This window comes from Carassius carassius, chromosome 15 (genome assembly GCF_963082965.1).
Source record: "Carassius carassius chromosome 15, fCarCar2.1, whole genome shotgun sequence".
In the NCBI taxonomy this organism is placed as follows: domain Eukaryota; kingdom Metazoa; phylum Chordata; class Actinopteri; order Cypriniformes; family Cyprinidae; genus Carassius; species Carassius carassius.
Window position 1 is genome coordinate 17,810,086 of NC_081769.1, and position 23,665 is coordinate 17,833,750.

Sequence of the window (23,665 nt, forward strand, 5' to 3'; positions counted from 1 at the left end):
GTTTTAAGTAAAAACCTCCACATAGCTCCTTTAAAGGACCTGCTGAGATCATTTCAGTAATCGTCTTGTTAACTCAGGTGAGAATGTTGACGAGCACAAGGCTGGAGATCATTATGTCAGGCTGATTGGGTTAGAATGGGCGACTTGACATGTTAAAAGGAGGGTGATGCTTGAAATCATTGTTCTTCCATTGTTAACCATGGTGACCTGCAAAGAAACGCGTGCAGCCATCATTGCGTTGCATAAAAATGGTTTCACAGGCAAGGATATTGTGGCTACTAAGATTGCACCTAAATCAACAATTTATAGGATCATCAAGAACTTCAAGGAAAGAGGTTCAATTCTTGTAAAGAAGGCTTCAGGGCGTCCAAGAAAGTCCAGCAAGCGCCAGGATCGTCTCCTAAAGAGGATTCAGCTGCGGGATCGGAGTGCCACCAGTGCAGAGCTTGCTCAGGAATGGCAGCAGGCAGGTGTGAGCGCATCTGCACGCACAGTGAGACGAAGACTTTTGGAAGATGGCCTGGTGTCAAGAAGGGCAGCAAAGAAGCCACTTCTCTTCAAAAAAAACCATCAGGGACAGATTGATCTTCTGCAGAAAGTATAGTGAATGGACTGCTGAGGACTGGGGCAAAGTCATATTCTCAGATGAAGCACCTTTCCGATTGTTTTGGGCATCTGGAAAAAGGCTTGTCCGCAGAAGAAAAGGTGAGCGCTACCATCAGTCCTGTGTCATGCCAACAGTAAAGCATCCTGACACCATTCATGTGTGGGGTTGCTTCTCATCCAAGGGAGTTGGCTCACTCACAATTCTGCCCAAAAACACAGCCATGAATAAAGAATGGTACCAAAACACCCTCCAACAGCAACTTCTTCCAACAATCCAACAACAGTTTGGTGAAGAACAATGCATTTTCCAGCACGATGGAGCACCGTGCCATAAGGCAAAAGTGATAACTAAGTGGCTCGGGGACCAGAATGTTGAAATTTTGGGTCCATGGCCTGGAAACTCCCCAGATCTTAATCCCATTGAGAACTTGTGGTCAATCCTCAAGAGGCGGGTGGACAAAGAAAAACCCACTAATTCTGACAAACTCCAAGAAGTGATTATGAAAGAATGGGTTGCTATCAGTCAGGATTTGGCCCAGAAGTTGATTGAGAGCATACCTAGTCGAATTGCAGAGGTCCTGAAAAAGAAGGGCCAACACTGCAAATACTGACTCTTTGCATAAATGTCATGTAATTGTTGATAAAAGCCTTTGAAATGTATGAAGTGCTTGTTATTATATTTCAGTACATCACAGAAACAACTGAAACAAAGATCTAAAAGCAGTTTCGCAGCAAACTTTTTGAAAACTAATATTTATGTAATTCTCAAAACTTTTGGCCACGACTGTAAAATTCAGAGATAATATATGCATTAGTTTAATCCTATTGATTGCATATTTTCTTAACGTTTTAAACATAAATAAATAACATTGTATTACAAGTATTCTTTTTTAAAAGTGAATTCTGATTTTAAATGTTTCCTCAATCTAAAGCAAGTTTGTTTACTTCTCATTTAACTGGAACTGAAAACACGGAGGATGAAGTAACAAGTTTCAAGTGTGTTTTATTTATATAGCATATTTAAATACAAGCACGACTGACAAAAGTGTTGAACAAAGACATAGAACACATGACAACCCACAGATTCATAACATAAACTCACAATATATTAAAAGCCCAAGAAAAAAAATAGGTTTTAAGAGATGATTTAAAAACATTTAGACGTTGCCGGTGTGATATAAGCTGGAAGGCTGTTTCACAGCTTAGGGCCAGCAACCGCAAAGGCTCTATCCCCTCTATGCTTTAACTGTGATCTGGGGACGAGAGAAGTCTTTGATCACCAGTCCTCAGATTTTGTGTATGATTGTATGGATAAATTTGATCAGATACCACTGCTCCCTGAATTTTCACTGGGGCCAAAGACAATAACCTCAGTTTTTGATTCATTCAGAAATAATAAAAAAATTGAGAGAACCATGTTTTCACTTCATCCAGGCATGCAAAAAGAGATTCTAGAGCAGCATGTTTCAAAAGATACATAAATTTGGGTATCATCTGCATAGCGGTGAAATGATACACCATGCTTTCTGAAAATAGAGCCCAAAGGAAGTCAATACAAAGAAAAAAGATTGAGTGCGAGAATCATAAAATTATTTAAGACAGAAATTCAACCTTGGAAAACCTTCAAGCCAATGTTAAAGTGAACTGACCCAGACTTCAGATGATAAGATGCTTTATATTTTTTATTTTAAAAATTCTCTGTCTGCTATATGCATTTAAAACTTTTTTAACATTTCCTTCAGAATTGTGTTTGTAGATTTTCTCAGTATATTCCTCAAAAATGTAATATAAAAGTTCTGTCCATTAACACAATGAATCTCATAAATGCATAAATCTCTGCAGAGTGAAAAACTGCAGATCTGCTCATAATTTGAGGTCATGCAATGATTTGCATAACTAAAGTTTATTTGTGAGGTGTGGAGGTGGTGTTCACAGAGGCGTAAAGTCCATCCTGAGGTGCATCTTCTGTTCCTCTGATGGCAGCGTAATTCACTGTATCATTAGAATCATTCTGAAAGAACATCACACATTTTGTCAGTCCATGTACATTTCAACCCCCAGTTATTCTGTTGTTAAAGATACATTTATCTGCAAATTCAGAGCTACATATCAGCAGCATATAGAGGAGAGATGGTACATTTTCTCTGAACAGGACTGCTATTGGGCAGTGATGGAAGGAAATGCAAGGAAAGCAAGTGAATGTGATGGTGCCGTATCTACTCACATAATGCATATTTACTTGTTTTTTACTGGAAGCGGTAACCTCAGAATAGATCACATCAGCTCTCTATACCTAAAGATCAATAGAAACATGGCAAATGAAGTTTAATACAGTAAAAGACAACTGACTATACAGTGCTTAAAGTAACACAAAAGTATATACATTGCATTATAAAATAGACAAATAGACACATAATTAATGAACTTCTTAATGATATTTTGAGTCATCCTGTTAACTCACATTGGTGTTTGGCGTAGTAGGAATGGATATTTTGATGGATTCATAGGTCCCTTTATTTTCATCCCTATCTTCGACCTTCAGATAACAAGTAGTTATTAGTAATTGTATGAATTACACACTTTACTGAACTTAAAATACAGTAATCACATCCAAATAACTGGCATTCCTGAACTCACCACAGATCTATCAGTTCCTCCTTTATTACCTATAAAAATGCAATATGCTCATGTAATGATAAAACAGACATGCAAAACACAGAATGTCTCCAATGCTAATTACATTCAAATAAAAAGGATTTGGCTGTCCTACTGAAATCAGTGATGAAAAAGATTCTTTATTTTTACTTGATAACTCAATCTCACTGATATTCTCAACTGGAATAAAGTATTGTTTCATAACTTTATAGTTCAACATGTTTTCATACAATATGTATGTTTCTATGATTTATACAACATGAAAATGATGGTTTATTGCTAATGATAAAGTGAAATTTGATTATATTTTTATTATTATACAAAGGAGGAAATACAAAAACTTACGAGCTCTTTTTTTATAGATCACCCAGAGAACAGAAACAAGGGCAACAAGTAACGCAGCAGCCAGAACAGAGATCACGATCACGGTCACTAAAGAAGACAGAGGACAGGCAGACACAGTCATGTGCAGGAAACATCTGTAATGAGTGTTTCCTTAATCTTGTCCTGGTTATCTGCTTTTTTTTCTCTCTCTCTGGTTAACTGGTTGGGGTTTTTGGGGTTTAACCCTACCTCTGACTTTGGATTTATTCCCTGTGGTTTATTTCATTATTAATACATGTTGGTATTGTTTTAAATGTATTCTGCAATTGCATTCAAACTCAAAACTTAAATCTATACACATACAAAATCATTAATAAAATGCAGCATCAATTTCTATGACAATTAGCTTCAGCTTTATAGAGAGTTTAGGTCTGGAATCAGCCACATAGAATTGGTATCATTTGCCATCTAAGCTATTTATGCTAATAAGCTTTATTTGTTTTCATTTCAAAACGAAATGTTGTAGTGCTAAAAGTAGTCTTCACTTTCAGTTATGTAGATTTAAGTCATGAAAAAAAAATCTGATTTAACAAAAAATAAATAATAACAATAATTCTAAAGTAAAGAAAGATGAGAGAAAAAAAACAAAAATATTTCCGTAACTCTTCATATGATGCCCATTCTGGATAAAAAAAAAAGCTACACAGGTTAAAATTTTTACATTTAGAAAGCATTTTTGGAAATGTTGCTATATTACAATATGGTTAAATTGTTTTAAAAACATCATCAAACCGTGTTGTTTCTTATGTTAAAATAAAAAATAATTTGATGTTATTTGATATCCCTATATACTATATATATATAAACACAGCCATTAAGAAAATGCAAAACTGTACTGCTGTAGACTATGCCAAAATTTTTTTTCCCTGTAGAATTATGTTAGAAAAATTTCATGTGGTTTAATTAGCATAATCATCATGTACCTTGAGATTCGGATGTGTTCGTAGTTGATGTTCCTGTGCAGGATGAAAGATAGTTCAGATGAAAATATAATTACATCATCTGATTGTACAATTACAATCATATTTGAATACTTCCTCACATTACATAAAAGGTTACAAATACTTTCTGTTCAGTTTAAATAACTTATGTACAGCATTTGTTGGGCTGTTATCACTTATCTACAGTTCATTTGTTGGGAGCAATGCTTGAGTTCATATTTCTGTCAGAGTAAAATAGGCTTTTGTATGCCCAGTTTGTTCTGATGATATTTACAGTCAATGAGATTATTTTAAATTGATTAAAGATTGTCTCCTCACCTGAATATGACAATATATGCGGCTGAGGTCTTCACTTCATTTCTCTGAGTAAGCAGACATCTCCACTCTGTGTTGTTATCTTCATCCAGGAGTGTTGTTGTCAGGGTGCTGTCACAGTGTCCTGGTGGAGATATCTGATATCTAGAGTCTGTCTGTAGATCCTCACCAGCCTGATTCACCCAGATCAGCTGAACTCCCTCAGCACGGACCAAAGTATCACAATAGACTTGATCATAATACAACGGACAGGAGAGAGTTACAGAGCTGCCGCTTCTGATCTGAGTGGATGATGGAGAGACTGAAACTGAGAATAAAACAAATGACCCAACAGACTTCATTTATTTGTTCATTTGAGTGTAAAAGAAGGATATGTTATTATAAATTGACCACATAAACATAAAATTACCATGAAGAAAATGCAGATAAACACGTGCATCAGTTCCTTGTCCATTCACATATCGTAGGCAGGTGTAAGATCCATAATCTTCTTTTGTGACTTTGTTGATGTTCAGAGAGCAGCCAGAGCCCAGACTCAGTCTCTCATGTCTCTCTGTGTCTTTCTTCTTTTTCCCTAAAGTGATCAGTTCAACTGACTTTAAATGTCTGCTATAGGTCCATGTAGTTGATGTGCAGTCAGAAAGAGCATTATTACAGGGCAGACGGACACTTCCACCAGAACTGCAGAACTCGTGAGTGTCCAATGGTCCTCCAATGGTACCTGAAACACAAATATGGTTGAGTAATCAATATACAGAACGAAAACACAAACACAAAGACATACAAAGCAAAATATTTAAAACTATTTTTCCTTGCTTAAGGAAAACGGCACACCATCAAAAAAACACTAGTCTCTTATCAGAGAAAAGAGTTGTTAAAATCACTAACATTCTCTTGATATTAAAGGAAATATGCATCATATTTCTGCATGTGACACTATGCCCAGTAATCTATTAGGGCATTCAGGAGTAATACAGTAGGCTATGTAAAGTAACACTATACACAAATCAAAAATCTCAACATGAAAAGCTGCAAGACTAAACTGAGCTGATATTCAACCAAACTCTTTACCAGACTAATTCAACAACACAAAGATTTGTTATAGCATGGATTCTTTACCTGTGAGAAATGAACAGAGGATAATCAGTCCGAGGCGATGCATATGACGCTTCTCAGCCATTTTATCATCAACTTCAGTCACTTCCTCTTTATTTTATGATCACAACTCTTTATTTAAACAGCCCCTGGGAGTGTTAACAACTTCTATCCGACCAACTGAATGTTTAAACCCTGCTTTTAATTAATTAATTATTTTTTAGTTTTCTGTTACAACCCTAGATTACATCTCCTCTAGAGTCTTGGCTGTTGTCTAATGGGAAATGTGTCTAATTGTAGAGACCACAGTGCACCACAGTTAGTTTCACTTCTTTAAGCAGTTTCCTGAATGCCATGTGATCCTAGTAATATAGTCATTCAATTATTACTGCAATGTTAGATGTGCCAAGCGCTGTAAAGGCTCTGAATTAAAAGTCACACATGATTCTTTAACAAAAACCTAAAGAGCAATCGAGTAGCCATCAAACTTCTTAAAACACATGACCGAGCAAGTGAATAGTAATGTGTTGTTGGATGTCAGATGAACTAATTGCACTGAGCTTAGAAACAGATTTCCATTTTCAAATAATATGGCATGACAGATTCCAATAATGTACATTTTCAATGTGCTTTAGTCACCTAGTCCCTCAAAAATCACTTAAAAGGAGTGTACAGAAGATCAGTTTGTGACTCATCACACACTCATCTAACAAATTTTCTGTCAATCCACAACAAGTTATATTTAGCCACGTGAACCAAGTGTCATAATACAGCATGACATTTTTGGTCTTTGTAGAACTTTAATTCAAATTGCGACAAAAGAACAATTTTGTCTGTTTTCATAAACTTGTAACTAACAAAACCACATTTACATAGTAGCACACAATGACAATCACAAAACCATGAGTTAAATGTGTAAAAAAATTATCAGACCTACATATATAAAAGCAAAATGGGCTATTGAGATCGACGTTTAAAAAAAGAAATGGGTGGGGGTGTTGGTCAGCGTCAGCTCAGTTCTCATCAGTAGCACAGGATGGAAAATTAAACTTCTAGGAGCTCCAAATAAATGTTCACTGACACATCTAGAAAATAAGTTATATTTAGTTTGTGTTACAGCAGTCGTCCTCTGCATTCTGTTGATCCACAGCAGCACAGAAGCTCCTTGCCCTCCACACTGCCAACTTCATAATTATAATCCCACGTCAGCTCCGTCCCTGCTCGGATGCGCCTGTAGAAACAGAGGGTTAATACCAAGACCCCAGCTACGTCTACAAAAAGCATAATCTGTAAATATTCTGACTAATAGCTCAAACACATATATAAATACAGTAATTCTGTACTATAAACAAATCCTATATGGTGAAACCTTAAAATTCAAATGAAAACAAGGGCATTGTTATAAAAAAACACAAAAAAAAAACTCATGTAAAGACCCGAGTGGAAAAATTGTGCACATATAAAGACTATTAGAGAAGTAAACACAAACACGAGAAAATATTTTCATGTTATGGCCAATAAAAGATAAATGGCTTGGTATTAAAATGATGTACTAATTTAAATAAATAAATAAATCTCACAAACTTAAATGAATAAGTGAATTCATGCATCACAACATGATAATGTACAACATGTGTGTGTGTGTGTGTGTGTGTGTGTGTGTGTGTGTGTGTGTATGTGTGTGTGTGTGTGTGTGTGAAGCCACAACACCAAGAACGTCATTTGCCCACTGCAGCACTGACCCCCACCGTCGTTTAGATTTTTTTCACAGTAATAAAAATCATTTAGTTCCGTAAAAGAACACACTACAATTCACAACTAAACGCAGCTGCTCAATGCAGCGTGGCGAACGACAGTTGCATCACAGATCAGGTTTCATTTATCCAGTGAGGAGAGCCGACTGACAAGAAGAGTGAGGGGAGACACAGAAGACGGTGGTGGATGATTTAGTTTTGAAACAAATTGCAAAAGCGCGTGTTTGGCAATAGTCTGGATTTTGAAAAACATGTTGACTTTTGCAGTTTATCTAAGGGGATTTTAGAAGTTTTTTAAAACATTTGTTTCTTATTTAATTGGTTCCACATTGTTTGCTGATTTGTACTTTATTTAAACTTCATTTGGCTAATACATGTTCTACGTTTCTTATTTATTTGGTTGTATATTATACCTGTTAACTTAGCCTATTTCCATTTTTGTATACCATTTAAAGACATCGATTAACTGGTGGGAAAATTTCCTCATGGCCACAACCCACAACATATATACACATACGTATATACATATGTATATATATATATATACATATAAACTCACCTAAAGGATTATTAGGAACACCATACTAATACTGTGTTTGACCCCCTTTGGCCTTCAGAACTGCCATAATTCTACGTGCCATTGATTTAACAAGGTGATGAAAGCTCTCTTTAGAAATGTTGGCCCATATTGATAGGATAGCATCTTGCAGTTGATGGAGATTTGTGGGATGCACATCCAGGGCACGAAGCTCCCGTTCCACCACATCCCAATGATGCTCTATTGGGTTGAGATCTGGTGACTGTGGGGGCCATTTTAGTACAGTGAACTCATTGTCATGTTCAAGAAACCAGTTTGAAATGATTCGAGCTTTGTGACATGGTGCATTATCCTGCTGGAAGTAGCCATCAGAGGATGGGTACATGGTGGTCATAAAGGGATGGACATGGTCAGCAACAATGCTCAGGTAGGCCATGGCATTTAAATGATGCCCAATTAGCACTAAGGGGCCTAAAGTGTGCCAAGAAAACATCCCCCACACCATTACACCACCACCAGCAGCCTGCATGCTTATATCCATGTTATCATTCTGTTTACGCCAAATTCTGACTATACCATCTGAATGTCTCAACAGAAATCGAGACTCATCAGACCAGACAACATTTTTCCACCCTTCAATGGTCCAATTTTGGTGAGCTTGTGCAAATTGTAGCCTCTTTTTGTAGTGGAGATGAGTGGTACCTGGTGGGGTCTTCTGCTGTTGTAGCCCATCCGCCTCAAGGTTGTGCGTGTTCTGCCTTCACAAATGCTTTGCTGCATACCTCGGTTGTAACGAGTGGTTATTTCAGTCAAAGTTGCTCTTCTATCAGCTTGAATCAGTCGGCCCATTCTCCTCTGACCTCTAGCATTAACAAGGCATTTTCGCCCACAGGACTGCCGCATACTGGATGTTTTTCCCTTTTCACACCATTCTTTGGTTAATGCAATTATCTAATTATGGCAGTTGCTTCAATGCATTTAGGGGTGTGGTCCTGGTCAAGACAATCTCCTGAACTCCAAAATGAATGTCAGAATGAGAAAGAAAGGTGATTTAAGCAATTTTGAGCGTGGCATGGTTGTTGGTGCCAGACGGGCTGGTCTGAGTATTTCACAATCTGCTCAGTTACTGGGATTTTCACGCACAAAAGCCACAACACGCACAACCTTGAGGCGGATGGGCTACAACAACAGAAGACCCCACCGGCTACCACTCATCTCCATTACAAATAGGAAAAAGAGGCTACAATTTGCACGAGCTCACCAAAAATTTAGTTTTTAGGCCCCTTAGTGCCAATTGGGCATCATTTAAATGCCATGGCCTACCTGAGCATTGTTTCTGACCATGTCCATCCCTTTATGACCACCATGTACCCATCCTCTGATGGCTACTTCCAGCAGGATAATGCACCATGTCACAAAGCTCGAATCATTTCAAACTGGTTTCTTGAACATGACAATGAGTTCACTGTACTAAAATGGCCCCCACAGTCACCAGATCTCAACCCAATAGAGCATCATTGGGATGTGGTGGAACGGGAGCTTCGTGCCCTGGTTGTGCATCCCACAAATCTCCATAAACTGCAAGATGCTATCCTATGAATATGGGCCAACATTTTTAAAGAATGCTTTCATGACCTTGTTGAATCAATGCCACGTAGAATTAAGGCGAAAGTTCTGAAGGCGAAAGGGGGTCAAACACAGTATTAGTATGGTGTTCCTAATAATCCTTTAGGTGAGTTTGTGTGTGTGTGTGTGTATATATATATATATATATATATATAAAATGCTAAGTAAATTACTACATTTAAAATATTACATTTAAATGCACAATAAAATAGTTATATGTTATGCTTACTTGCTAGCAAAGAAGGCCACCCAGGGGAAGCGGAGATCATGAGTATCCACAAACACGTTCTGAACGAACAGATTGGGGCTGCAGCTATGCTGTGAGACGAAGACAGTGGAAGGATATAAACACAGCAGTCACAAACTATCAATGAATGAAAATAATTATACCCTGAGGTCTTAGACTTATGTAAATGTTTAATGCAAGTCAATCATATCAGGGTCTGTTTTACTCACGTTGAGGTAGCGTCCGAGGTTCCCCTCCAGTTTGGCATCAATAATATAACATGATTCCTCCCCATCAAAGAACAGGCGGGTGTTTTTAGGGCCACTTTCACCCCCGCCACCTCCCTGTCCATGAGATGGGTCTGACCCGCCTCCTCCTGCACCCCCTCCCCCCGTTTTCACCATCAGACTGTGGGACTTCAAAGCAATGCCACGCGTGGACTTCACCGCCACCTGCCTCTTCACCACAGCTGAGAGAGAGAGAGAGACAGAGAGAGAGAGAGAGAGAGAAGAGATCTAACAATGTTCTGTATAACGGCTTGATGAATGCAAGACTATTCAACCTTCTAATTGTGCTCATTTGGTTTTCACAGCCTTTTACTAAGACAACACCTCCAGGGTAAGCAACTCATAAAGGGTTAAAAATGGTTTCTAGTCATCTGCCTCTAGTACAAGCAGATTCAGTCATCTGACTAAGGAAGTCCACTTACCCTGAGTCTTTTTCTCTCTCTCCTTGTTGTCATCTGAACCTGAGCTTATAGTTTGCACATCATCACTGTCAGAGAGGGTCATTACATCCTAAACAAAAAGACAGACGGAAAGATTATGAGAGTCCAAGATGAGAGGAAAAAATAGAGAGAGTGTTTATCAGAGAGTGAGACAGAAAAAAAGAGGAACAAAGAGACATTTCATGTGAAAAAACAGGGTGTGAGAAAATAACTGACCTTCCTCTCCGTCTTCATCCCTCCCTCCACCTTGACACTCTGATTTGCAGAAGTGGAAGACTGGCTGGTGAGCCAAGACGCCACTTTACTCTTCCCAGTCTCCTCAGGCATCGGAGGTGGCTTCCTGTCCTCACCTGTGGATGCACTCAGTCCATCCTTACTGTCCTGACTCTCTACAGCAAAGACAGAGAAAGTCAACTGTTACTGAAATGAACAAATTCAGTCACAGTGTACAGAGCATTTGGTTTTACAGCAGATTAATTTAAATGATACAAAATATATATATACAAACATAAATCTAACAAAGACATGTCAAAATGCATTTCAACACAAAACAAAACGCAGAAAGTTATCAATATATTTAATTTAATATGTGAAATAAGATGTGCCACAACACATCTTAACCACAACAACAACAAATATTATTAGCAGTTACCATTACGACATTTCATCACAAAAATAAAGCAATATATTGTATAATATATGAAGTATAAAAATAATAATGATGATGATAATAATAAACTGTTAAAAATTCAACACCAAAATAATATACAGTTTATGAAATAATAATAATAAAGAATATTATTAACTGTTCAAAACATTTAGTACAAAATAAAATCTAATAAATTAAAATGATATACTGAATGAGACATTTCTACTGAAGGGTCATGAAATCTTAGTCTATTTTTTCATAGATTTTAGCAGAGGTGTTTGTGTTTTTTTGCACTATTTTCATCTTCCAGGTTTGAAATCTACATTGTTTTGATGTCACAATTTGGGGCGTGGCAAAGGACTATAGTACATCGATGACCCATTATTAAATTATTCACGAGACTGCGTGTTCTTATCCAATGAGAAGACTCTTCACTTAATTATTCATAACAGCATGAGTTAATTTGCTATGACCGAAGCTTCAGACTGTGAGATTGTGTACATTAACCGAGAGAAATGTTAATGGATTGAAGAACAGTGTTTGTTTTTGTTTTGTAATAAGAGTTTGGCACAAACGCAGTTCATTCACTTAGTGAGTTTTTACAGCTTTGTGACACGACCCACCAAAAGGCTTATATAAACGCTGTAGAATAAACCTTAAAAGTCAGCAGTTGCAACAATGTGTTCATATTTATGTTTTCAATGCATAGTGCAAACGGTTGTGCAATTATTTATGTTTTTAACTTGATGGGAGTGAAATGAAACTGTCTGAACCCAAAGTTGTCTGTGTTCCTTCTTCCCTCTTCCCCCTCCGCAGCACACCACGGTCATTTTAGATCTGAGGTGAGAACCAACCAGTGCTGAAACAGGGGGTTTCATGACCCTTTAATAATAATTATAGTGATGAAGTCATGAAAATCCTACTCAGGCCTTGTCCTTGACAGCTTTTGTGACAATTTATAAGACTTCTACTCAAGCCTGCCCTCTCGTGGCCTGCTCAGTGTTTATCCTCTTGAGACCCTGCTGCCTCATATGAGGACATTATATTTTTGTGAATTTCTCTGAGACTGTACATGTCACAGTTTAATCACAGTACAGAGCACATTCTGGGCTTTTCAGAAATAATAAATGTTTTGATGTTTGACCATGACTACTCCCTCTCCTAGGTCTTCAAAAATGTCTGAAATTAAATTAGTGACACTCTTATGGAAATATGAATATTTTGTAATTATCATTTAAATCTTTCTAATTTTTAAAGTGTGTGTCATAAATCAACATCTCAGGAAAATGTTATGGGGTTTCAAATCAAGATATGACTTTGTTACGAAACAGGAGGTTGATTTCCTCATATGAGGACACCGGGACTAAAATAATGTTTATTACACATTTTGGGAGACATAATAAATGAACAGGGAAAGAAATTATATTTCAATATTCTATGAAATATTATATATTATTATGAAAATCTTGTCAATTATTACTCCCATTATTAGACTTCTTTTTTCATTACGTGTTGAGCTAAAAAAATATAAATATGCAATGTATATACCGTATTTTTCGGACTATAAGTCGCACCTGAGTATAAGTCGCATCAGTCCAAAAATACGTCATGTAAATTCTCAACTGAGGACATAGCATAACTTATGAATTAAATATCTTTTTTATTTCACTTTTTTTTTTTTACATAATTTTTAAAGCTCTAAACAATGCAAAGAAATGAAATGAACGTTTTCCTAAATCTTTTTTCTCGGGCCTTAAGAGGCTCTATGGGTATTCTCCTCACCTTCCTTTATTCCTTTGGCCTGTCTGCGGGTGGTGTAGCTCCTCCACACAGAGCTGGTGGAGTAATATGTGTCTTTCACAAATGTGTCGTCGGAGCTGTCGCTCTCATCCTCGTTAGACTCTTCATCTTTGTCATCGTCACTGTCTTCAGATGAATCATCTTGGCCTAATAAGTGGGGGAAAAAAGTATTTAATAAATTTGAGAAGATTTAACCTTCACCTGCTGGATATACACTGAAGGATAATGAACTTGTGCTTGAAATGAAACGAAAAACGAAAAATGTTAATTATATTATAGTACACCAAATATAAAATGCATGTGACCAGCAATTAAAAAAATCAAATCAAACCACATGCTGTTTATTTTAAAGAAACATAAGCAGGCCTTACTATATTTTTGCAAAATATTTCACAAAAAGAATAATATAAAACAAACTAATGGATCATGTTCATGTGATGAACTACACCTGCTAGGAGACCTGTGTGAACTTCAGAAGAACTGTCTTCACACTAACTCACCTAGAGAGCAGTTAGGTAAAAGTGATTATTAACAAAGTTTTTCAGAAAAGTTAGGAGGGTTCATGATTTTGATTCCCAATTACTGTACTTGGTCCAATGTACAGTACAAAAACTAGTGGTGTTAGCCCCCCCCCCCCCCCCCCACACCCATTAAAACTGATATCTCCACAGCCACTCATTTTTATAACAAGCAGAAAGGTCTGATGTGTGCATGGGTCTCTCACTTTTGCCGGTAATGCTGCTGTTGCGCTCCTCCTTCTTGGTGGTGAATTTACCGTGTTGGGAGGAAGCAGGTAGTTTAACCCTGCTCATGTCCACCCCGCTGCCCTCGCTGTCGGAGCAGTGGGCCTCACTCTCGTAACCTTCCTTAAAGTTCTCCACGCTCTCAATGTGGTCCAGATTGGCAAAGTATTCATCACCCATTTCCAAACCTTCTTTATCGGCAAAGTCATCTGTCAGGATTTTACCTGATAGAGAAAGAAACAATTACTATAACTACAATATATAATTCCTATATGTCATTACTATATTATAATTACTATAACCCCCTTAAATGCCCAGTGGTGGACATCAGACAAACTACTTTAGGCTTAAGAGGGAGAAGCTTAGGTAAGACCAAACACAGGACTGATCTTCTTTTGATTAACTAAAGTCCAAATTAGGTTCTGAGTGGGTTACCTGCATAGATACAAACAAATGAGCCCTTGGCTACGTCATCAAGGCAACGAATGCCCCAGCCCTTATTCTGGGTCTTAAAGAGTTGCAGTCGGACCTGCAAACCGTGCTGAACCAGACGGTTAGTGCACATCTGTGGATTACAGCGGCAGCGCTTATTACATTCATAGATCCTGAGAATGCAAATGAGAGGGAAAAAAAGAGACGGAACCATTAACAGGAGATGGAAGACATTAAGTTGAATGGTTTCACTGTAAATCAACATGATAATGGCACTATGGAGGGTTGGTTATATATAACAGACCCTGTAGGGAGACACTCTTCCAGTCTCTTGTGATGGTATCCAGCGTTGGGGTTGATCTGCCCACCTGGAGCACACCCTGTAGCCTGCAGAGTCAGCTGATGACACGAACACTTGGATCTAGAAACAAACAAAATGTACAGAACAAAGGACAATAGTTTTTAGAAGTGAGGTCTTCATATTTATGATTCTGGATCAAGTGAGAATCAGGTTTTTTCATTTCAAATAGAGATCACGATTCTGAACTAAGCAACATAATCTGTAATTTACTAAATGCTGTGATAAATGTTCATTGCTGCGGTCAACTAATAAAAAATGAATCAGCATTTCTCATTCACAACGCAGACAAATCGTTGTTGGAAATACGATCATGTGGGTTTTGAACACAATACTGTGATCTTTAAACAATTAATCGCAGCTCTATGCTAAACTACTTTTTCTTTTCTTTATTTTAAAGCAGATTTTTTGACTTTGTTTGTTGAAAGCCAGTCAATGATACTAACTTGTCTCTGCAGCCGTCAGTGCAGTCACAGCCCACCAGGAAGTCTGGGCTGGTGTTAATAAACACTCCATCTTCTGGGATCCTCTCTTTGCTGTAGGCCACACTGGGTGGAGGAGTGCTGTCGATCTCATTCACACAGGATAAGGGAATGTCTTCGCGACTGCCAGTGATGTCCCGGATAAAGTAGAAAGGCCTCTGGGGTTGGAATCGGCGGTCCACCAGCACATAGGGGTCCAGACAGAACATCTCCAAGAAGATGAAGTCACAGTGTGTCTGGAAGAGGTAGCGCTGGATTTCTGACATATTTCTCAGACTCAAGCCACACGGGGACTTGTAGATGACATGGAATGACATCTGAGTGAGAGAGAAAGAGGGTAAATATAAATAAGTATGTGTATAAGAACCGAATAAACCATTGAAAAACACTTTACAGTTGAATGATAGTTTCTAATTCGGGCAAATTTGACCGACAAAAGGCCCAACCAAGCAGCTTTTTGTTCGTCAGTGTGAACAACTTGAACCTGATGTAAAATCTCCATGGGGAAATCGTTTACCCTTGGTTTACTCAAAAATTAAATCATGCAGATTCCTTTACACTGGATTTTGAACACACAAGGTTTCCAAATATCAGTAAATGTGACTTCAATCTTAAGCCACACAAACCTTGCGGTTAAGGCGTCTGCGACCAGTCATGCGGCGAAACTCGTAGAGCAATGGAGTAAGAAGTGGGTTGCGTCCTCGATGCAGGTTGGGACGGGTGGGCCGGATGCGCTTGAGACAGTCTGGGGTGCAGTTGTGTGTAAGGTAGAAGAGTCTGTCATTCGGAGCCTGGTACGATGGCTCCTGAGGAATACGCTCACTTGTGTAGGTTGACACAGTTGTCTGTAAAGTATGCGGGGCTGGTGTGATTGGCGTAAACGTATGCACAGGTCCAGACTGCAGAAGAAAGAGCCTGCAGAGTAAGAGAACAAGACGTTAAAACATTGTGTTTCCCAAATATATTACATTTAATCACACTACAAAAACAGTGACTTTCATTTTGGCTGACTGATAGTTGAGCAGGCAGTCTTCACAATGTGGACCCATGTATTTCTGAATAATGTGATTTGACTTGAATGATTTGTATAAAAATGTGTTGGACCACTTGGTCAGACCACCTGAGATACTAAGTGTAAATTCTGAAAGAGAGGCAAAGTAAAGAAATAGGGCATATACAGTGATAAGCAGATATAAAGATCACAGTAGTGAGAAGTACCGAGTGATTGGGTGTCACACTAACCTGGAGGTATTAGTTTGGTGAACAGTGCCGATCAGTGGTTTGGGCTGGAGGTCAGAGGTCACGGCCTGACGAGGCTGCACTGCAACCTGACCGGTGCTCTTTTTAGCCATTTGACTCTTTAAACTCGGACTCCTGAAATGGAAGAGAAAGAGATAAACATGGTATAACCATTGACCAGGTTCAATAAATGAAATATTTTGAAAGAAGAATAGCTCTTGAAGCACTCACTCTGTGCGGGAAGGCTGTGGGGGTCCGGGAGCCACTGGACGAGCTGGTGAGATCTGTGGGGCTGCAGGGCGACTGGAAGCAGAAGCACTGTTGTCACTAGTGTACTGCACTACAGGGCCCTTTGTCCTCAATGCTCCTACAAGCACATACACAGGTTTAGTAAAATAAGAATTGGACAGACCAGTTCATTCTTAAAAGGGCAGTTGTAATAAGAAATGTGTGCATAGGGCTGGGTGAAAATGTCTCACAATATAATGGTTTCATATAATTCATATAATAATGATATTGATAATTACTGATTTTTTTTTTAAATATATGAGCAATAGAAAAAAAGTAAATAAAATTAAAAAAAAAAAAATTCCTTTATGTTTTATATGCAGATTAAATACGTGTTAAGAACACTTTTGGCTTGTCTCCTGAGGCCACAGGATGGTCCAATGAGCAATGTTTATTCAGTGCAATTAAATAACAGTCTATAAAAAAATCTAAGTGCATAACATCTAAATTAACATATAAATCAAATATAATTTTGCAAATTGCATAAGCAATTATGAACAAAACAGTATCATGTATTGAGACAGAGTTAAATGGAATAAACCCCCACAAATTCAAGACATGTTTTCTATAAGTTATACCTCTTAACTTTCTATAATGTTACATCTCTTGTGTGAGACACGAGTTAAATGGTCATAGTTGTCCATATAAAAAATAGCATGAATGGCTTTGTTTCGGTTTTAACCTAATCGAGATCTTCTCTGCATTAAGCTTCTGTATTTCTCTTATATTTTGAATGAAAAACGCAATAAAACATTAAAATGCAATGACACTTACATCATTATCGCATCTCATGCACCGATATAAAACTCAATGCAAATTTTTATTTTAAATTCGACTAATATTCATCATCTCCTCATTAAGGGAGGCACAGCACTTAGTTCAGCATGTGTTTGTGTGTTCTGTCCGCTCGTCACTCATAGAATTAAATAAAAGCAGCATAAAACTATTGTGCGCTATATAAAAAATATATATATATCGTTATCAATGAAGTTGCACTATCAATAAATACCAATACCGTTTTATCGCCCAGGCCTATGTGCGCACTCAATTTTACATAAAAATTAGCCATAAAATATAAAAGACAAACACATGGTAATCTGTTACCCATATTAGGCCGCTGTCTTTGTTGACCAGCCATTTTCTTCTCTTGACTGTTAGCCGTGTTCATTTTCAAATTAAACATAGGTTCTAGTCTTGTTGAGCCACGATAAATCCACTCACTCCGCTTATCATCCTGCAACATTCAACAAACAATATTGCTCATATTCAAATGTCATTTAACACACGGCAACTCTGCATATGAAGATGATTGTTGAAGGATGATCAAAGAAATCAAGCTACAAATGAATTAAAAAATCTTTAACCATAACACTTCTAGCTAGACATGCTGCTGAGCTGACCAGAAAAAGCATTTTGACAAGGCTGCCATCCACTTCTTCCACACGGCTTTTCCACCACGTTCCCTCCCATTCCGTCTTTATGATCTGTCCAGGCTTCAGCAGCACCATGGGTCTGTTGGGATATGACGTGACGTACTCCTCTATGAAATCTCTGCATGATGCATCCTCAATATCCTCCCAGGTCTTTTTTACTGAACACAGATTGAGAGACAGATCCATTGTAACAAATTATTAAGCGTAATTACTAGTAATTAGTTCCTTTTTAAATTATATATATATATATATATTTTTTACTAATAAAAAACATTATTATTGTTTATTATTTTTATTGATATTTTATAATTATTTATTCAATTTGTTATATTTGAAAGGCGATTCAATCATTTCAATGAAAAATCTAATCACTTAAAAATATCATCAGTGTTAAATATTACATTAAAAAAAGAGAAGGCAAAAACTGGAAACTAAAAAAAGGTTAAAAAAAAGTTTCTTACATGGTCTGCAGATTGGGTAGAGCTCAGGCAAGCCCACATATGAGGCATAGCCATCATCAAAAAAGATCAGGAACCTGCAAAAACATTCAATCAGTGATCAATTCATTCTATCCTTCCATACGGTCCCAAGATCTTCTGTTCATCTCACCTCATCCGATTCTTGCTGTTGGGCATCTCAGCAACTACACCTGCATAGAGCCAGACTTGATTGCCATCCTTGTACTTGGCGACAACACGAGCACCAACAAACAGTCTCTCCAGTGTTGGGTGGTAATCAAACGCCACATGGTTCCCAGAGAGAAGACTCTTCCCTTTATTCTCAAACTTCACCTTGTACTTGAAATTGTTCCCTGTGGAATTTTGATATCAAAAGGATGAATCAAGCTTTTTGATGCAATTTTGTACTTCACATACACAGCAACATAAAATATACAGCACCATCCAAGAGGAGGAGTATTCAATACAGATAATAAACTGCACGCACTTACCCACTTGTTTGATGGCAACAAGTGTTCCAGGATGCCACGTCTTGGTTCGTTTTTTACCCAAAAGTGTCATGTTGATCTTGATATTATCCTGTTTTAAATTAGGGTTAGGTTGAGTGGGCGCGTTCCTCGGGCCTGAGGACATAAACACTGCTGGAACAGCCAGAGCACCATGGGATTGTGCAGGAGGGGCCACTGCTTTAGCTGGTGTGATACTCGATTGGGTCGTTCTGTTGACAGACTGTGCCAGGTTCTGCACCTGCTGAGATGTTCTTTGAAGAGCAGCTGAAGCCTCCTTAAACTTTAAATACAATACAGACACAACACAGCACAGAAAAGGAAACAGTATAGCATTAAGGTGTGATCCCATTAGTGAAATTGTAGCAAAAATTCCTGGACTTCTAATGAAATTACTGGAATCGTCCACAAAAAAATGGCTAAAATAAGGTAAAACTTCACAGCATCTTTCGAGTGGTTTGTCTAGTGATACAGATGACACACTTCTCTTACCGTTGAGTCCTTGGCTGGAGTGATAACTTTTTTGGGAGGAACCACTGTGAAGAAAGTCACAGTGCTGTTACTGTACATATTTCACATCTATAAAATGAAATAACTAAATAACATATAGCATCTAACGTACCACATCCCACAGCAATGACATCATCGTCATCATCGTCATCAATCTCAATGACCTCAGAAGGTTTTGCTCTGCCTCCTCCCTCATCCTCCGAGCTGCTCTCACGATACACTAGACCCATATTACTGTACACTTCCTTCACCAGAGCTTCACACTGAACCACAGACCTTTGAAAACAGACAGATGTATGTACTTCTTCCTCTAGGATTTAAGAAATATTACTTTTTTTATCTCATAAAATGGTGGCTTTAGGATAATCAATCATGTTGTCAGAACTTGAAGTAGTGGCTCGTTCACATCGATGTTCTTGTAATTGAAGTCATAAGTACTTTAAAGAGTAGAATCTTACACTCACTGAACTTGTGTTGTGTTTTTTTGGGCAGTGGCTGTTTGCAAAGTGCAAATAGCAATGGGTCCCATTTACACAAAGTGAAAATAGCAGGATTTTTTTAGCAATATGCTATCTACACAAAGTGCAAATAGCCATTCTATTTATACCATGTAAAAATAGGAGGATTTTCTGCTATTTATACTACTTATGGCAAATTGTGGTAATTCCTCAGTATTGTAGTACATTATAAAAGAGAATGCAATAACATATTGAGCATAAATTATCATTTTAATTCAATTATTAAATGGATGCCACCTTTTTGGGACAATAAAGCCCTCCCTACACCTATCCCATACTTTATCTTCAACTTTCCGATTATTTCTTTCGCTTTTATTGAACAAAATACCATTCCCGTGTGATAGTAGATTTGAAAAAGGAAAGGCAGATTTTAACCTGGGTCGAACTGTATCAAAAAGCAAACACTTAACCATCTACACCACTGGAACTGCTGTAAAACATCTGTGTTTGGTAGTGCTGACTCTCCCAATCACACGTTGGTTGGCAGAGTTACTGTAAATGGTTTCTGCCAATACAACAAGGCGGGCTATTTGCACTTAGTGTAAATTGACACTCTAAATTTGTTTAGCATATCAGTTGCATTAGTTGTTATGAGGAATATGTACATGATATGAAGAATATGTATATTGCATTATGGGATGAATATTTTTCAAGAAACAGTCTGGCGGTTTGACTGAAGTCTGTTCCATTTTAGCTGTGTTGATCTCAGTGCATCCTCTCTCACACTTTAAAAACTTACTCTGAGGCATTAGAGCAAAGAGCATCCATATTAGCAACCTCCTTCTCCCTCTGCTCGACCCATTCCTGCAGCTGCTCCAGCTGGGCTTTCCTCTGCTGCACGGCTTCGCTGCTGTCCACCTGCTCCTCGATCCATTTGCGCAGCTCGTCCAAAGACACTCCCAACTCCTCCTCCAACTGTGGATCCAACTCCATCTCCATCCCTGAGGCCAAACTGGCATCCACCTCCATAACTATGAAAGAAAGGGAAGACGATGTTAACATGTCAAAGCAGGAATCACAAAACAAGGTTTGAAAAGATGTATATTTGTTGGCGGGTTTCTTTGCACAAATGCTCTATCCAGGACCTTCAACAAAAGATTTCGATCACAAGATATCTTCTTTGCCACAGGATCTACTTTCAGTTGAGAGTTATTAAAGTTGTTTAAGTTTGCTATTTTCAGTCAGCTTTGTATTATTACAATGTTGGTAGGAGCAATTGCATTATAGTTTCCATCTATAGTTTCCATAAGTCCATTTGGGTGACATAAAATGCATCTGACAGATTTTTGACAACTCCAACTCCAGCACTGAGCCTGTTAAAAATTCATTGTAAGGTTACAATGCACAAAAAAAACACTTTGTCCAAATGACATCATGTCTACTGACACAATAGTATACCGTTGTAGTTTGCTGCATTTTAATGCTACATCTTAGCAGCATTAAACTATTTAATTAAATGCCACTTCAGAAAAGTATTCTGACTGAGCCACATTTGCAGTGCAAGTTCAGAAAAAGTCTCATATTTTCCCAATGATTGTAAAGTGCAATACAGACATCAAATACATTGCTGCAAATATACATCACAAGGGCAAAGACACATCTGTGTACAAGTGTAAATGACTCTGTCTGTGATATGTAAACACAACCTGTCTGATCATGTAGATATCATGGCTGTAAACGGCACCTTAAAATGACAAACATCGGATAGGGAGCAAAGCTGTATTCATATCCATAACACATGAAAATGGTCGCTATGTGTAACAACACTTCAACAAACACAATTCCTGCAAGTCAAGAACCCTAAACGGCGCGCAACACATGGATGAGAGGGCTCAACAGATCCTTGTGTCCACTTCTGCTAGAAAAATATCAATATCCACGCCTACCTTTAGCGGCTTAAAAAGTAAATATATGAACATATAAAAAAAGATCTGTAAAATACAGCATCGAGTGAGCTTTATTCAATTGTGTTGATGCTAACTGGGTTAGCTTACCTCTCCTAGCGTGTGTAACTTACGTTATCTCTCCAGCTCTTTTGCGGATTTCCTATTTTCGCCGTGCATTCACTTAAATGAACAGAAGACCAACTATAGAATGTATACAGATTTTCCCTATCCCAGATGCATTTCAATATAATTTTAATTGAACATAAATTTTCCGGTCCTCGAACACCGCGCGATGAACCTCGATGAACGTGTTTGGCCGTTGACAATTCTACGAGCTGACCAATGGCTTTTGCCATTACGAGTGAGTGGCAGTTGAAGTGAGCAATTGGATGCAAGCAGGAAACTTAATCACGCCCCTACGATGCACTGCGTGACCTGCAGGACTGCACTGCACAGCACAAAGTGAATCAAACACAGTTTACTCTCCTGACACAATACACGCTCCTCCGCAGGTCACATTTCGTCGTAACCTATGCTCAAACTTTCCCTCTCACCTATCCTCTATGGTTTCATCCTCACTTCCTTCACCCTCTCAGTTTTCAGCACTGGACAAACACTTCACTCTCTTGCTTGGACAACCTTTGACCACTTTCATCCAGACAAACCCCTCTGCCCCCTGGCTGTCTGATGTTCTCCTTGAACATTGCTGATCGCTCTAAACTCAGGGCTGCAGAGAGTAAATGAGGTGAATCAATCCCAATGTCTTCACTGCTAAAACGACATACTACCACAACAAAATTAACAACTGTTCTGACTCTTGCACACTTTTTAAATCTTTCTCTTCTTTTGTCTTCTCTGTCCTCCTCCGCTTCCTCCTTCATCGACTCTTACAGCTGATGACTTTACAGTTTTCTTCACAAATAAGACAAGAACCATCATTGACCAATTCCCCACACCACAAACTGATGATAACTTCGTAACCGCCAATATACTCTCTCTCTTCCTTCTCCCTCTTTCCACTCCCAGAGATGAACATTTTCAAACTAATCCTTTCCAATCATCCTACCACTTGTCCACTTGATCCTATCCCCACTCACCTCCTTCAGGCCATTTCTTCTTCAGTCAAACTTTCGCTTACTCACATTATCAACACCTTTCTTCACACTTGTACATTTCCAACAGCATTTAAGCAGGCTCTGGTAAGCAAACTGCTTAAAACGCCCTATCTTCCCATTCCTTCTTCCATTTATTGCAAAGACACTTGAGTGAAATGTGTTCAACCAACTATATGTTTCTTGCACAGAGCAACATCCTGGAAAGAAACCAATCTGTCTTCAAAAGTGGCCACTCAACTGAAACTGCCCTGCTCTCAGTTACTGAAGCCCTGGGACTGGCAAAAGCAGCTTCCATATCCTCAGTACTCATCTAGCTGGATATGTCTTAAGAAACCTTGCTTTTGACATAGTTAACCACCAGATTCTCCTGTCCAACCTCAG

General features: G+C 38.2%; 2 protein-coding genes across 6 annotated transcripts; both read right to left on the reverse strand.

Moving 5' to 3' along the window:
• Positions 1–1,575: 1,575 nt before the first annotated feature.
• LOC132158340 (contactin-3-like) lies at positions 1,576–6,288 on the reverse strand. Of its 3 annotated transcripts, XM_059567716.1 has the most exons (8): positions 6,021–6,288; positions 5,311–5,622; positions 4,569–5,208; positions 3,607–3,693; positions 3,244–3,272; positions 3,068–3,142; positions 2,831–2,899; positions 1,576–2,617 (listed from the first exon to the last, which is right to left on the reverse strand). In XM_059567716.1, the coding sequence occupies exons 1-3, from the start codon at positions 6,079–6,081 to the stop codon at positions 4,901–4,903; spliced, it is 681 nt and encodes a 226-aa protein (XP_059423699.1). In that variant the 5' UTR covers positions 6,082–6,288; the 3' UTR covers positions 1,576–2,617; positions 2,831–2,899; positions 3,068–3,142; positions 3,244–3,272; positions 3,607–3,693; positions 4,569–4,900. The 3 variants fall into 3 exon arrangements, with proteins under 3 accessions (XP_059423699.1, XP_059423700.1, XP_059423698.1); XM_059567717.1 differs by having other exon boundaries at positions 3,244–3,693; positions 4,569–5,202; XM_059567715.1 differs by having other exon boundaries at positions 3,244–3,693.
• Positions 6,289–6,776: 488 nt separating this feature from the next.
• Positions 6,777–22,521, reverse strand: setdb1b (SET domain bifurcated histone lysine methyltransferase 1b). 3 transcript variants are annotated; one of them, XM_059567714.1, is made up of 22 exons: positions 22,301–22,521; positions 21,023–21,254; positions 19,878–20,041; positions 19,748–19,791; positions 19,241–19,538; positions 18,901–19,102; positions 18,753–18,826; positions 18,259–18,449; positions 17,963–18,092; positions 16,802–16,937; positions 16,574–16,705; positions 15,958–16,246; positions 15,296–15,648; positions 14,796–14,912; positions 14,495–14,664; positions 14,092–14,283; positions 13,299–13,463; positions 11,084–11,256; positions 10,850–10,937; positions 10,371–10,609; positions 10,144–10,232; positions 6,777–7,227 (listed from the first exon to the last, which is right to left on the reverse strand). In XM_059567714.1, exons 2-22 carry the CDS (start codon positions 21,250–21,252, stop codon positions 7,110–7,112), a joined length of 3,594 nt encoding a protein of 1,197 aa, XP_059423697.1. In that variant the 5' UTR covers positions 21,253–21,254; positions 22,301–22,521; the 3' UTR covers positions 6,777–7,109. The 3 variants fall into 3 exon arrangements, with proteins under 3 accessions (XP_059423697.1, XP_059423696.1, XP_059423695.1); XM_059567713.1 differs by having other exon boundaries at positions 14,041–14,283; positions 22,278–22,520; XM_059567712.1 differs by having other exon boundaries at positions 14,041–14,283; positions 22,301–22,519.
• Between the last annotated feature and the right edge of the window lie 1,144 nt (positions 22,522–23,665).

Bases quoted from the DNA above. Each gene is read 5' to 3' on its own strand.
- setdb1b (XM_059567713.1), bottom strand. From the start codon at position 21,252: ATGGAGGTGGATGCCAGTTTGGCCTCAGGGATGGAGATGGAGTTGGAT. The intron at 14,913-15,295 runs GTTAGTATCATT...GTTTGTTTCTAG, and splicing joins ACTGACGGCTGCAGAGACAA to ATCCAAGTGTTCGTGTCATC. The intron at 14,284-14,494 runs GTAACCCACTCA...TTTCTCTATCAG, and splicing joins ATTTGTTTGTATCTATGCAG to GTAAAATCCTGACAGATGAC.
- LOC132158340 (XM_059567716.1), bottom strand. From the start codon at position 6,081: ATGGCTGAGAAGCGTCATATGCATCGCCTCGGACTGATTATCCTCTGT. The intron at 5,623-6,020 runs GTAAAGAATCCA...TTTGTGTTTCAG, and splicing joins CCTCTGTTCATTTCTCACAG to GTACCATTGGAGGACCATTG. The intron at 5,209-5,310 runs GTAATTTTATGT...TTTTATTCTCAG, and splicing joins TTATCTGCATTTTCTTCATG to TTTCAGTCTCTCCATCATCC.